Source organism: Chelmon rostratus, chromosome 1, assembly GCF_017976325.1.
Source record: "Chelmon rostratus isolate fCheRos1 chromosome 1, fCheRos1.pri, whole genome shotgun sequence".
NCBI classification, from domain to species: domain Eukaryota; kingdom Metazoa; phylum Chordata; class Actinopteri; order Chaetodontiformes; family Chaetodontidae; genus Chelmon; species Chelmon rostratus.
The window spans coordinates 7,135,276-7,151,246 of record NC_055658.1 but is presented as its reverse complement, the minus strand read 5'-3'; the positions used below and the strand labels follow the sequence as shown (position 1 = coordinate 7,151,246).

General features: G+C 41.5%; 1 protein-coding gene across 1 annotated transcript in view; it reads left to right on the top strand.

Moving 5' to 3' along the window:
• The window catches only part of LOC121608038 (leucine-rich repeat-containing protein 49), a 31,540-nt gene that overhangs the window by 7,798 nt on the left and 7,771 nt on the right, over positions 1-15,971 (top strand). The window contains exons 8-13 of the mRNA XM_041939142.1: positions 140-283; positions 6,009-6,070; positions 8,357-8,504; positions 10,709-10,792; positions 12,064-12,239; positions 12,870-12,965. Of these exons, the coding sequence (XP_041795076.1) occupies positions 140-283; positions 6,009-6,070; positions 8,357-8,504; positions 10,709-10,792; positions 12,064-12,239; positions 12,870-12,965 (710 nt within the window). The remainder of the gene's footprint in view (positions 1-139; positions 284-6,008; positions 6,071-8,356; positions 8,505-10,708; positions 10,793-12,063; positions 12,240-12,869; positions 12,966-15,971) is intronic.

Below are 15,971 nucleotides of genomic sequence, written 5' to 3'. Positions count from 1 at the left end.
GAATGTATACAATCTTAAGTGTGTTATGCTCTGCTAACCGGGCCTCACTCTATGCCTCTTTATATCTGCAATATCTAGAATGCTGTTTCACATAATATTATGCTGTGCGCTATCTTTGTCTCACTGTGCTTTCATACAGATCTGCAGGGTAGAAAACATGTCTCACCTGAACGAGCTGCAAGTGTTGAACCTGGCAGGAAACAGAATCTCCAGAGTGGAAAAACTGCGGGGCCTGGACTGTTTGACTGAACTCAACCTGCGACACAACTGCATCTCTGTGGTGGTGAGGGGCCTCTTTCCCATTTAGCGACATCTTAAAGCATTTTATTCACTGCATGCTCACTATTCTGCTTCATATAATGGAAAAGGCACCAACTGTTCACAATGAACACAAACTCATCATCCACCAAGACAAGTTTCTGCCCTTTCCCTTTGTGGGGCTTCTATTTTCTTCAATGCAAATAGGAGTTGGAAGCATTCTAAGCATGTGTTACGAGATATTTCACTAAGTAGTAGAAGTAATTAAAATAGTTTCAGGGTACAGTGGAAGCAGACTTTTTGTTTTGGCTGCTGCTATAGCAAGATTTAACCCATTTTCACCCAGAGGGGGACCATATGCATTGAGACAGATGTGTCTGATCTGTACAACTCCTATCCAGTAACCAAGTAAACTTTATTTGTAAAGCGTCTTTCAAAACTATAGTTACAAGGTGTTGTATATTGCAAACAGAAGAAAAAATAGCTATTAACTAGCTATTTTTTCAGGAAAAAACGAAATCAAAACAATAAAATCACAAAAACTACACAGAAAGGAAAACACAGTAGTAGTTTCAACAGCTTCTTGAAACTATCAACTGACTCAAATTTTTTAAAAACTTGAGTAAGACAGAGCCACAGCTGTAATCATACAGATGTATTGGCGACTGGTGAAGTTCCTGCAGCTGCCAATGATAAATTCACAGTATTTTTTCTGCATTTTGATGAACAAATAAACACGGTCATACACGCTGACAACTGTTCTGTAGGAAAATGTTCCTCATAGGATAAAAGTGCTAGTAGCGTGCTTCGTCTTTCATCTCCATGTCACTCGTTTGGAATAGGTCCTTTGGATTGTTACTGTTTCCTCTGTTATGGGATCACATGTAGCAATTTTTACTGTCACAAAATAACAAACACAGCAATTACATCAATAGAATCTTTGTAAGAAAGTCTGTGGTGAAATGCATCTTGATGGTGTTACCTAGGGAGACATAGCTCATTACCCACAACCTCCCACCAACTTTCTGGCATGGTGAAAGAGAAACTGGATATTCTAAACACGGACATTCACTCCCCTTGGTTTCTATAGCTTTAATCTGATAAACAGAACTGTGCATGCCAAAACAGGCCCCTTCATTTGTATGCAAATCCTCTTTGCCCATTCCTGTTCTTTGGGATAGAAATAAAACAAAATCCAACATTGCGTTGTATGAAACCTCTTCCCATGACTCACCCTGTCCTCTGCGTGCGAGTTCTGATCAAGAATCACTTCCAGTCCTAATTATCGGATGCAATGTTTTATTTCATACACACAAGAGGAAAAATGCTACCCCTCAGCAGATTCTCCAGTCTCTGTCATTAGTGGTGTTTCCTGCCAAGTGCTCGTGTCAGGCGCAGAGTAAATAACCGCCCTCCAGGTGTCCAGGTTTTCTCTTTCATTTAAGGCAGATGAAAAGTGGAATTGTAGACTAGAAAGAAATGCTGTAAGTGACTTATAAGCTATCCTTACAAGTAAGACTAAGACTTATACGTTAGGTTCACTCATCCAATACGTATTACATAAGCATTACATGCTACAACCCAGTTCCCCAAAAACTTGGGAGACTGTGCTAAGTGCAAATAGAAGCAGAATGTGATGATTTATAAAACACTGAAACCACACGTATCATTGAAAATAGCACACAGCCGACACATCAAATGTTGTAACTGAGAAATTTCATTGTTTTTGAAAATTATATTCTCATTTAGAATTAGATGCCAGCAGCACAATTCAAAAATGTTGGGTCAGGGTCATGTTTAGCTCTCTATTCCGTTTGGGAACGAAGGAGACCAACTGCTGTTGTTTTGAAAGTGGAATGTTTTCCCATTTCTGCTTAATGTACAATTTCAGCTGCTCAACAGTTTGAGATGTCCTATTTTGTGTTTTATAATGCGCCAAACATTTTCAGTGGGTGACAAGTCGGGACTGCAGGCAGGTCAGTTTAGCAGCCGGACTCTTTTACTACGGAGCCGTGCTGTTGGAATATGTGCAGAATGTGGTTTGGCATCTTCTTGCTGAAATAAGCAAAGCCTTCCCTGAAAAAGACGTTGTCTACTTGGCAGCATATGTTGCTCCAGAACCTGCATATATATGGTTCAGCATTAATGGAGCCTTCACAGATGTGCAGGCTGCCTGTGTGCCCTGTGCACTAATGCATTATATCCAATCATGACCTGTTGCCAGTTCCACCAGGTGTTTTCTTTTAGCATTTCACAACTTTTCTATTCTTTTGCTGCTTTTTTTGAAATGTGTTGCTGGCATCAAATTCTAAATGAGGATTTCATTTTCAAAAAACAACTAAAATTTCTCAGTTGCAACATTTGGTTTGCGTTTCACACAGCGTCCCAGCTGTTTTGGAAATGAGGTTGTACATATGCACACTTTATCTTAAAGTTAATTTTTTTGGGAAAGTATAGGCATATGTTTCCACACACCATGGCAATTAGTATTTAGGCCATCCTTTAATGCATCTGAATGCATGTATTTTTGTGGTAACCTGCCTGTTTTATTGTAGTAAATTCTAGTATAGTTGTTTTGCACACTGTAAATGCTGTGATCCTTGTACCCAGACATTTGTACTTTAATCCATTACATTTTCATACACATTTTGTCACACTCTAATGCTTACAACACAGTAACTGATAATGCAGCAGTGATTCAGCATGTAATAGTATCATAAAACCTTTGCTGTTTACACTTGCTCTCAGGTGGGACTTCCCATTGAGAAATCCTGTGGCAATCATTAAATGATGCATTTTACATATTTGGCAGCAGGAACAGAACAGTGATTTGTTTGGAAGAGCAAGGTAGTCAGCATGAGCATTGCTAAAACAGACAAGGCAGAAAGGCATCACCCAGAGGCAGACTGGCTTAATGGATTAGCAGGAGTTTTTCCAACAGGCTTGTCTGCTTGTGGGGCCCGTAATGAGTCAAGCATCACTACAATTGAAAATGTAAAAAAATGTTGTAGATTAGTCAGCTCTCTCTCTTTCTCTCTCTCTCTCTCTCTGTGTGTGTGTGTGTGTGTGTGCGTGTGTGTGTGTGCGTGCGTGCGTGCGTGTGTGTGTGTTCTCCTGAATCCATAATTTACTTTCTGTTAACATTTAATAAGTCTGTCCTACCTTCTATAAACATTTGAAATTTGCAACTGATGGGATCTAATAACTGAAAATGCTGCCTCAAAGCACTGAAAGCACATAAAATTAAAACTTTAAATATCAGAGACAGGGTCCATATAACAACAAAAATTAGGGTGTTTTTTTGTAATGCCCAAGTCCTTAGAATGTGAAGTTCAAGGGACAGCACAGAAAAAAAAACTGTTATTACAAAGCAAGCTAACTGTTGCCACTGAAAGACTAAACTGTTGGTTGATAAGTGATCTCTGTGAAGTGCAGTGCAAAGACAACACAGAAAGACACACTTACACCAGATTGTAGTCTCAATGTGTGTATGTGCATTACGCACAACATCTGCTACTCTAGTGTACAATGGCCTAGGCTAGATGTGTGTCAGCCAAGCTCACACCTCAAGCCCATGCTATTCAAGGAGCAGCCACAAAACCCAACAGCTGACAGTCTTTGGAACGCCCTCAGCGTCCACATGTACCTGTGTGTTTGTTTGAGCAGCTTTTATGCTCTTTTGTGATGTGTTTCTGCATCTAACAGAGACAGCGGTGATGGGTGGTAGCTCTGTGTTTGTGGGTGTCAGAGCTCAGTATTAATGTGAAAAATTAAGACATGCAAACTCTCAGAGAGAAGAGGGTGGAGCCGTGATTAAGAAGGTGAAGACACTTGAATACACACACACACACACACACACACAGCAACACGACAGTACCCAACCTCACATCAAATCCTGTCAGCCAATTGGTTCTGATCAATCGGGATTTTTGAAAAAGAGACCACATTGGTGGCCGATTGTTATGCAGCACATCAGCTCAGTGATGACATCATTCTGTCTGAGACAGGGCTGCTATATTTAGTCTCAGACAGCATGCAGTGGCTGCTGCTTCACCAGCATCCATACAGGGACTGGCACAAACACAGACTCCTGGAGTGTGGTGGAGGGTCAGATTAAGCTAGCAACTGATAGCATGACTTGCAGTTTTTTAAAAGAAGGAAAGAGAACATTAAAGTAAAGCAGTACACAGCCAATAAAACAATTCCCTACACATTCTTAGTCTCAGTGCAAATAATGTACATATTTATTGAATATGTTCAATATGCTGTTGTCTTAAGAATCATACTTTGTCTTTCCATACATCAGAAGTGACTGCCAAAGGGATTTTTGTTTTACTACTACTACAGAAGAGAAATGGGTGGTTTTGCTTTAGCTTGCCACTTAAAAGTGCACTGATCTACTCCAGACAATCACACACAAGACACCAATAAAATAGTTTGCATAAATCCCATTCGTTGTTGTTCCAGAGATACTCTTTCACTGATTAATCATTGTTGGTCTATAGTATGTCTGCAAATTGGAAAGGTGGAAATGCTTGCTGTAACCAAATAGTTTAGAGCAGTGAGTTTTAAATATGCAATGAAAGGTCTTATTTTAGTGTATGCTAGCTTGTTGTAAGAATCTCATGACTCAGATATAATAAAATGAAAGTGCTCTATACTGTATTCAAAATTTTCACCGAAGATTTACAGGTAAAACGATTTCATTATATTAAATTATGTTGTGCTACATTACAGTGTAGCACTAAGAGTTACAGTGTAACTCTTAACAAAAACAGATGTCGGCTGTCTTTAGCGTTGTTCCTGATGTTGCATGCTGTACTATGGTGAGCATTTTGACCATTGAAATGGATGAAACAAGGATGAGTAACTGTGTTCTTTATTTATATGGTTGTGTCGACAGGGGTAGTAGAAATGATTGTAGAGAGGAGCTAGCATAGGCTCAGTGCTATTTGAATGAAGACTGCCAACAGTTCTGGAGGAGGCTGCGAGGTGGTGGCTGCAATATGGGTGGACGCTGACGCAGCCCATTCAGACTGCTGCTGGGAGTGTCCTCTTTGCTTCCAGCATGTGCAGAACTGGCCATCCACACACACACAGTGCGGACCTTGACACTGCTGAACATGACTTCCTCAAACACAGCCATCTGATTAGTCGAAGTCGTTGTGGTTGCGACATTGCCTGCATCCCTGTGTATCCTCTTCAGCTTGCCAGGTTGCCAGCTGCTGCTCCTCACCCCACCCCCTTGCTAAATTCTGCATTGATTGTGATGCTGAGCCTGCCTGATGAAGAAGCATCCCCCTTCCCATTCTGTTTCTAGTGCATTTTGCCCCAGCTATTGTTCTTGCGTGACGAGGTACAGCAGCTAGCTGCTCAGAGCGTGTTCCAGTGAGCATTTCGAGTTAGCTTCCTGCAGCAGGGGATCTCTGCATTAGCGCAGCACACACCGCTCTCTCTCCCCTCCCCCCTTCCTCCTCATGCTCTCTCTCTCTCTCTTTCTCCTGCCCCTCCTCTCCATGTGCAGACAAGGCACGGTGCTGTATGTGTATGTGTGTGTGTGTGTGCATGCGCAGGGTGGATGGGGATGCTGTATACTGGAGCTGAGAGCTGCAAGGTGACTGAGGGAATGGAGAGGGATTCAGAGCTCTGACGACAGTGACGATGCAGTGCCCTCTCCCCGAGCACCTTCTCCTCTTCACATCCCTCCATCTCTCTCTCCTCCCTCTCCCTCTTTCTCTTTCTCTTTCTAGACTGAGGTGGACCTCCTGCCCTGCTTGCAGCGCCTCTTTCTCAGCTGCAATAACATCACCAGGTAAGAGCTCGTACCGCTTAACTCCCTCCTCCCCGCAGGGCAGGGACTGGGATAGTGGCCCGACAGTGCCACGTCCACTCCCTTGGCTCTTGGCTGGGCCTAGCCAACAAGCTGCAGGCAGAATACACACAAACATACACAGCCACACATACACACACAGGTTTGCTGTGGTGGACAGTTTCTGTAACCTAGAAAACCTGGATGTGGTCTTTATTATCAATCATTTGCATGCTGTCACCTAAGAAATAGGTGTGCCACTACTTTAAAGTTATTCAGAAACAACAGAGAAGCAGGCTGAGAGAAGGCAGCTCACTTCCACTGAAAATGAATGACAGATTTGAAGGTTGAGTGAATTCAAGAGCAGCATTGCTTGATAAGGGTGCGTAGGATGAATGACAGGTTTATTTTGTTGCTTAGTGCAAATGTCAGCCTGCTTTACACACTTTTTCCAATATCTGTAGTCAAGCAATCAAGATGTCAAAGAGTTAACTTGTTAAAGCGGCACAGCCTTCCCACTGAATAAGGCTGCTTTAAAATTGCTTTGTGTTTGCCTGGAGGAGGGGCCTATATGTGGGTTTGGGGTGGTACAGTGTTCATTACACTCCCTTCCCATAGTCACCTTGTGCTGTGATAGATCTGACCTGACATATCAAGCCAGCCTTGCTGTTCTAGTGTCTGTATGATTCTGTATCTGGCACACTGTTACAGAGAGAATCATGACAAAGACATAGGCAACAAATATCACCACAACAAAAATCTGTTTGTGTTCTTAAACTCCTTATAAAACTGTAGAGTGACGCTGTATTCCAAGTGCAGTGTGATTATTCAGTTAAATTCCATAATATGTACACATTTCTTTCCTTTTTCCTATTCTTTTTATTACTATTATGACTATTTGATGAGGTATTTTAATCAAAACTACTCTTTGAATGAATGCTCACCATTTCATTGTAGAAACCTGGTGTGTGCACCTTTTGAAACTGTCCAAAGCTGATAGGAGAGCATTTGTGCTCTGTTGCTAGGTAGAGGGACAGATCATACTCGTCTACGTGGTGCAGTGAGTTTGTTCAGCAGAGGATGTTGGAGCAAAAATATCCCTCATTAATCTTTGCAGCCATTATTTCACTTTTCATAATATTGCATTTATGACTCAACCTGCCAGAATTAAGTTAGACACCTTATAAAACGAGAGCAAAGCAGAACTAATAATGAGAAGTCAGGAAAGACAGAGATGCAGGGATTGTAGTGCTAGATGAGTTTGGAAACTATGCAGTTTTCAGCCACGCCCCATTCTGCACACATCACACAAATATTTTTGATTCTTGTTATTAGAGCACCCAGGGACATCTGCCTCATCCCTTTTCTTATCATAGTAACAATACTCAAGACGGCATCGGTCTCTGTGATCATAAATGCAATAATTATGCAAAATGCATGACATGCAGTTAGGTACCATTGGAAACTCTCAAGTATTATTTCATAATCACTGTTGAAAACGCCCTCTTCATTATCGCTAGACTATAATTGTCTCTATGTAAGTATACAAAGTATTGTACATGTATGGGGATTTAATACTAACTTAAAAGGTTAATAAGTTACTGGCTACTGCATGTATTAGACTGATAATAGCCTCTGGCCGACAGCTTCTCCACATTATGTTCTAGTGCAGAGAGGTCTACCTGTGCCTATTGTCATATATGGAAGTAACAGTAATACTGTGATTTGTTCAAATTTCTCAAATTAGTGCATTTCCATGATTCCCCCAAATGAAATGTGAATTATCAAGTTTTGCTGTGCACTTGTTTGATCAGGTTTATTATCTGAACCTCAGGCCAGCGTCGGGCACAGTGCAGTGTTGAGGTCCACAAGTAGTTTTAGGCGAATGAGTCATCAAAGTTATTATCACAAATTAGCAACGATAGAATCTCCACTGCCTTACATAGCATGACTGTGCTCTTTCATGTGTCCCTTTGCCACAGGGTAAAAAGGGCAGCAGTGTAGTGGATTTTTCTCTCTTCATTACCCTCTGAGTAATTTCAGGCTGCCAGTGTGCCTGCCAAATTACCAGTTTTCCATGTCTTTATTACAGGCCTAAATTAAGGGTTCAAGAATCAAAATACATATGGAGGAATTTGTCTTGTTTGATTTACCCGGTGGATGACTCACTTCCCAATACTGAGTCAGGTCATCATGTCTCAGTATCATTATAAAGCATTCAGCGTACCTCGTATGTTTGTGTAGCTTTATCTCTTGATGTCTTTCAAAATGTTCTTTCTTTGCGTCTAGTTTTGATCAGCTAGCCTGCCTTGGAGAGTCGTGCTCCCTTTCTGAGCTCACCCTGGATGGGAATCCTGTAGCCCTGGAGACATGGTACAAGCAGGCCGTCCTGCGCTGTGTGCTTCATCTGAGACAGCTGGACATGAAGCGCATCACAGTAAGGCTAAATTGGTTAACTCTGAATGTGTGTGTGTGTGTGTGTGTGTGTGCATGTCTTATTTCTACACATTTAGGACAGCACATCACATGACCTGAAATGAGAATGTCAAGTCACAGTGCTATATCGCCTTTATCAAACATGTTGAAGAGCTAAGAGGATGACTCATGTAGAGTTAAGACAGACTTAAAGCTATAAAACCCTCACAACTCAAGACTGTGTTGTACTTTTATATTTACAAAACCCTGTGTTCATGGCCACATTTTGATCAGACATTCATGTTGAGCCCAAACCTTTGTGTCACTGTCAGAGCACTTGTTCCTGACGGCATTGTACATGTTGATTCTTGAGCGTTACTCTGTCTTGACATTAATTTGATTGATGATAAACTTGATGATTTCACAGTTCAAAACAAACTTCACGTGAACCCACATATGCAGTCTTCTATTCGCTGTCAATGAGACATTTACAAGCTCCTGTACATCTTGACAATGCTATTCTCTTTATCTTTGCTCTTTGGCATTGGTCCAGCATTCTCGGTTCTTGGTTGCGTATTAGAGGCAAAAATGCATAAATCACTAAACCATAAGATAAGCATTTACAATACACGCAATGTATGTCTAGTCTAAAAAAACAATAATTATTCTCAACCACAGATATGACATCATTGTTTTTACATAGCATGCCAGCAAAGTGCTACAGTGAAATATCAGCGTGCTCTTTGAGGCTGTCAAGCAGAGAGCACCCAGGTCTGAGCTTGTACTTTAAAGGAATCTGTAAGTACCACACACCTTGCCCTCAGAACATACTGTGGATACTTAAAAAAAAAAAACCCTCATAACTCCGATTTCAACTATTTTCATGTTTTTACTTGAATTTTATGGTACATATGGTTCTTAACAGGTTTCATGATCTCCAGGGCCTATCAAACCCCTCCAAAAAACTACTGTCTGTAGCTGTCAATCCTGAAAACAGGGACGGTGTTTTATCCGCAGAGAGTTTACTTTTGGGAGGCGGGAGGAAGTTTTGATTTGACAATAACAACACCGACCTAGGACTGGAGATTCCTTCTTTTCAAACAGTGCCATGGTATTGCCGGGGGCAAACTTGGGGGTAGCCACTGAAAATCAAGATTTCCCCTCTCAACTGATTTGGAAAAACTTGCCCCCAGTGCACTATGCTGTCAGAAAAAGTGAGATCAGATAATCTGAGATAAAAGATATGCCTGACTGCTGTCAGATTGGCCGTTATTTATGAATGAAATGAGAGTTATTACTGCAAATGAGGAGATACAGTACTACTGTTCAGCTTTGGGCTGAATTAATAAATGCTGCTTCTCTGTTTCCTGTGAGGATATGTTTTGTGCCAGAATTGTTTGGATTATTTCAAAAGTTACATAAAGGACAAACAAGACACATACTGTAGGCAGGCTTCTGTCTCTGACAAAGGATATTGATCAGTTTGCTTATAGCCATTATATTTTATTGACTAATAAAACATAATCCCACTGTTAGTGGGAATTTTCAGGAGATAACTTAAATATGTTAAAAATGTTAATTTTGCTAGTAAACTAGACATACTGAAGTTGACTGAAACCTTAACAGCCAAATAATCCACTTGACAGACTGCGTGGAGGCTGGCCAAACAAAGACATTGCTATTGCTGAAAAATAGCATCCTTTGTAATCAATAAGATATTGATCACTTTCACAGGGTGCATATGCACTCTGGTCATTTTCTCTCATAAGAATCTGTTCTTTTCACAAAATTACCTTATTGTTGTGGCATACAGGCCTGGCATCTTTATCTGTCTCCACTAGCTGACATCAATGCCTTGACTCCAGTGAGGCTAGCATTTTGCCTCTATTGATCGGATTGAAGCATCGTGTCTGCTAGCTCATCACAGACAGCTGAATATCCCCCAGCTCTCAACTGGCACACTCAGATTGTGTTGGCAGCATTGCATTCTGGGAGTTTTGGCTTTCCCCAACAGCTGGGCTCAGTTGATCCGAGACTGAAAATCAGACAGATAATCCTGTGATGCAGCCGGCTGGTGTGAGAATCTCTCCCATCCTCCACAGTGGTCCAGTTCTGGTGTAGAGAACAGTCTTCCTAGCGGCATCTTTGCGGTTCCCCTCTCTCTCTTGAATAATTCAGAACTCATGAATGGAGCGACACTCTGATTGCACAAGCTATCTTTTTCAGGACGAGGATCGGCGCATGGCTGGTGTACAGGCTCGAAAAGAGGAGGAGAAGAAAAGGGAGAGTCACAAGCAGACCATTCATAAGGTAGTACCACTCTGATTTCCTGCTGTCTTTGTCTGCCTGGATTTAGACTTTAATGATATGGAAAATACACATTACGGCCCACATCTCAAAGAGTGTCCTCTCAACCCACTGGTGCCTTTTGGGTGTCGTGTGGTTAGTTCTTGGTAGGAAGAAGACAATTAATTGCAAAGGTACTGGATGGAGCTACATACAGCAGCATTCTAAAACTATCACACATTGTATTACTGATGAGATTTGAGTTGTTCCATGTTCCATGAGAACAGTGTTTTACACATCGGTCAAGATTTGTTGTGAGATTTCCAACTCTTTTACCTCTTCTTCCTATGTGTGCTGTGATGAATGTGTCCTGTGATTGTTGAGGCTGTGTTTTAGTGGGCCATTAAATCTACTTTTTGAATGCTGACCTTGATTCTCAAACATATCCACGTCAATATTTACTACTACAAAAGACAAGTACCCATTGGAAACATTGTTAATGTATGGGTGATGATACACTGTGCACAGTGATATTGTATCTGTAAATGGGTCAATAAAAAGTAAAGTTTTTATTTATATCTTTAAACAGCCTAAGATGTTCTGCCTTGCACAGGCATCTATTTTGCAGTAAATGTGTTTGTGTGTGAAACTACATATTGATGTGCTCATCCTGTGTCTGCACTGCAGTGGTTACTCTTGCTGAGAGATGTTCTCTGTGTGGAACACATTGTCTCTCAGTAACCTAACTCCTGCTAATCCTTGGTGTTGAGAAAATGTTAAATTGAATGCCACAGCCAAGAGTTTGTTGGGGCGAAGGACTCGCTATGAATTGATACTGACTCACCCCTGCATCGAGGAGTGGCACATTCCATAACTGAGTATATTGAAACTGCAGCTTGGCCAGGAAAGAACAGTTGAAAGAGCAGAGATCTTCTCTCCTGCAGGGTAAAGATGCCACTGCTGTAAGAACCAGCTGCAGTTGCATCAAAATGCTGCAGTAACAGAAGCAAATAAATTGGACCAACACATACATATACAATTTCAGATCTTACTTTATTGAAGTGTCATTTCTGTCAGTGAGGCCAATATGCAGTTTTCATCCTCTTTTCAACAACATACTGTGTCTCAGAGACAAGGAAGGCAGGAGGTTTGGGTTTGCCTGTGATTATGTCAAGATAGACAGAGAGTTTCCATTAGCCTGGTGTATGCCCTCTGTGTTCTGCTTGAGAGAATTGTCACCTGATACCTTTTCTGTCCTCTGTTTGTGTGTATGTGTGTGTGTTGGGACCATCAAGGAGAAGCGGCGTCTGGCCATCCGTAATGCAGCACAGCAGTGGGAGGGTGTCAGGGCCTGCCTGGAGCTGCCACCAACAAATGGTGCTAAAGAAGAAGTTAGTCCAGAGAACAGCCCTGCCCACAGCCCCGCCCAGACCAATGGCCTGGCACAGGAGCCTTCTCCAGATGAACCCAGGTACACACAACAAGATTAAGTCACTTAAGTCATATTTCTCCAACTAAAAGAGTTACAGGCTGGTCAGATGTTATGCATGAATCATGTTTCTATTTGGTCAAAAGCGAATTGTGGTTCCAGTAGTGTTACCATGGGTGGTCGTCTTTGTAATTCACACAGCTTGGGTCAGTTAGAGAAACACAGGTTCCATTCAGGCACTTGTATGGCTTAGCTGACTTTTGTACAGACATTCATGTTCCCCAGATGATGAATCCTACTGACTTTGGTGATCCCATGACTATTGCTGTAGCGCCACCATGAGGTTGACATTTGTGTTTTTTAATTAAATGTCTCTGTAAATGTTGGATATATTTCCATGAAATTTGGAATGGATGCAGACACCCACTGTCCCACTTAGGGTGAATCACTAGTTTTGCAACACTGGTCCCAAATGTCTGTAAAACTAATGACTTTCCCATCAGCCTCAGCTGTCAGTGTTTAGTGCTAATGAGCAAATGTTTGCATGCTAACATGGTAAACTAAGATGATGTACATGGTAAACATTATTCCTGCTTAACATCTGTATTTAGGTTCTGTAAAGAATAGTTTGCTCTGATGCTGAGTTTTTTGTTTTTGTTTTTTTTTTATTAGACGAGTAAGCCCAGGTTCAGGACCAGATCGACCATCAGGGGGAACAGAGAGCAGACTCCGCGCGAACAGCCGTCCAAACAGCCCACGGGATCCCAAGTAAGAAAAGAAATGTGTTTGCATATCCATTCTGCGATATATGTCTATATAAAATCCAAAATAAGCACACATCCCAGACTCTTAAATGTCATAAAATAGTCTTTTGGTCAGTAGATTATTATTGACCAGTGACTTTATGAGTCACAAACTGACTACAGATTTTATAATTTCTTTTTTGGACTATGATGATTTAGAGACTGACATATGCACCGGTATGTAAAATTGAATAAAGGATCAGTTCACACAAACTGGAAAAAAAAATCCCCTTGTGGTATCTAGCCATGCAGATTGTTCTGGTTGCCAGGGTTTTGAGATATCTGTCTTTGTGACACCTCCATTGTATCGGCGAATGGAATTTCACTTCAGGCAGCGTTACATTGAAAAAGGGCAGGCAGACCTAGACAGACACTCATAGGTACAGTACATAGACACAAATACACAGACCAATGAAGAATGCTGACTCTTAAAGGTTGCTGAGTTGTGTCCATTAGCCATTATCTTAAATACAGAGTAGTGTAGTAGTGTATTTACAGTGCCTAGGATAGCCTGAATAGAGTTTTTACTGTAGAGAGATCATCCTGGTTACAGATCTGATCCCTGCAACATCTGGTGCATCAAACCATCCTGACATATCCTTGAGCAATAAAGTGACCCCTTTACTTTCTCCAGGGGGATGGATCTTGGCTGTAAACTCAGTCCATGCATGTCTGAGATGTCTGAAGAGAGTTTCCTTCTTCCATTGTTTATAACATGATGTTGGAAGTGCTCTAAATCAACAGTCTGTGCCCAGTCTAATGTGAGCGTACAGCTCTAATATACTCTCCTACACAGATTGTGATCCAGGTCTGGATGAGTTATGCGGAGGAGGCTGAGATGAAAGTGGGGGCTGTGTCAAGGACTATTATTACACGTTTCAAAGACAGCTTTTCCTTCCTGCACCAGGATATGAAAATAGCCCCAAAGCACAATCCCTCTGTGGTGATGGCTTTCCTTTACAAGCTATAAATTCAGTCATGTGGCTCAACAGGTTATGTTGACAAACAGGACTCATGCAATTCATTCTGCCACTCTCTTCTTAGTCAGGAGTTGTGTTTCTTTGGCTTGTATTGAATGACAAAATAACAAGGGCCTTCACAAATCCTGGCACCACCAGTAACTTGAAAGGGAAAAAGATCTGTGACGAAAAAGGTCTAAGGGTGAAATCCTCAAAAAGCCTGAGAATATATACAGAAGGTGGGAAATTAAAAGGTTGTTTTGTTCACCAGTGTGTGGGTATACTGAAGGGTGATAATGCCTACACAGCGTATCCCAGATGACCTTAGAAAACTGTTAAAGTACTAGATGTTGAAGAAAATTGCACCATCCTTCCCAATGTAGAGCATGAAGGTGCAGATAATTGCTGAACTTGTCTCTGTTTTTTTAGGACTGTGAATCAACACTCTTGCCTCCCTCTAGTGCATAGCATATCACATATTTGGGGTGTGAGTTCCCAGGAAATACTTGCAGAAGGAGGAGGTTTATTCTTTGCACCCGGAAGTGACAGTGTATGTATCCACGATTCTTGGTTTCTCTTTTAGGTCAGGGTCTGGACCTGACACATCCTCACATCTGGGTCTGCTCAGTGGCAGCCTGCGAAGGGAAGCCACTCGGTGCATGTGTGTGTTCCTGAGTAACACACTGGCCGGAAACAGTGTATAAACTGCATATGAACAATTAACAATTTCTAAATGTGCAATGTTTGCGTGGTTTGAGTTCTGAAACGTGCACCTTTAAAAATAAACAATGTTCAGAGACAGGAAAAAGAAAGTACTGCAATAAAACAATTTATTTCCAGTTTTTGAAACCAACATCCCTAATCAATCACTATGGTGAACACGTATGTTTTGTGTGTCACAAGTTGTTAAAAAACAATTAAATCTAAAGATACGACTACATTGCCTCAGAATGTAGTTAAATGTGATGAAAAATATAAAAACAGATGAACACAATGTCACCTCTGGATGGCATTCGCTGCCCCAGTTCGGTGACAAATTACAATGAGGCTGAAGTGAATGTTGACAGCACACTCAGCATGATTGTGTCAGTGTGTTCCTACAGTAAGTTATGGGACAATAGCCGGCATCCCTGCCAAAGTGTGACTGTGATGCAGGCCCAAGTTTATTCCTTTGCGAGCTTAAGATTTATTTAGCCTCATGTCCCCTGAGACACAGGACTCGGGGTGTATGGCAGTAGAAGAGTTATTGCTCAGAAATTCAGTAGCGTGGTTCCATGTGGTGGGATGGAAAGGCCTTTGTATTATTCATACATACATTAATAAGGAGTTGTGTTGAGATTGTGAACCAATGGGTTTTCTGGCATATAAATCAATGAGTTATCTTCACTATTGTAGTCTCTCCTTGAATAAAACCTGAAATCCCAAACCACCACCTACTCTAAAGACACACTTTACAGTAACAGTCTGCAGCACTCAGCACCCAGTAAGCCTAACATCTGCACTGCACCAGCAACTGCCACTTGTTTTCACTTCTCAACAGAGTGAAATGATGAAATGCTCTTTTGAAATGACAGCTCAGAGAGTAATATTTCATACAACATGCATCACTACTACCGCACAGTATTTAGGCGATTGGAGACGTGTGTATGCTACAAGCCATGTCTTTGGGGGGATTAAGTTGTTGAGAGATGACAGATGTCCTTTTTAAAACTCCTGTAGGATTAAGTGAGATAGCCGTAATTGAATTAGATTCAGAGTCTAATAGGCCAGAACAGGATCCGTGTAATCGTGACACATACTTCTTCATTTGCTCTTCCCTGCCTTGTTCACTTCTTCTGTCAGCATTAGTTGCTAGGTTCATGTCAGTAGGGGATTCGGGGCCACCTGGCAGCCTTTCAGCTGTGATTATTGGGGAACAATATGGGACCCAGTATAGAGTGTGTTGATGGCACACTTCCAGGTGCATAGACCTTACTCTCATTCTTTACGTGACTTATCTCCATCTTACGCTC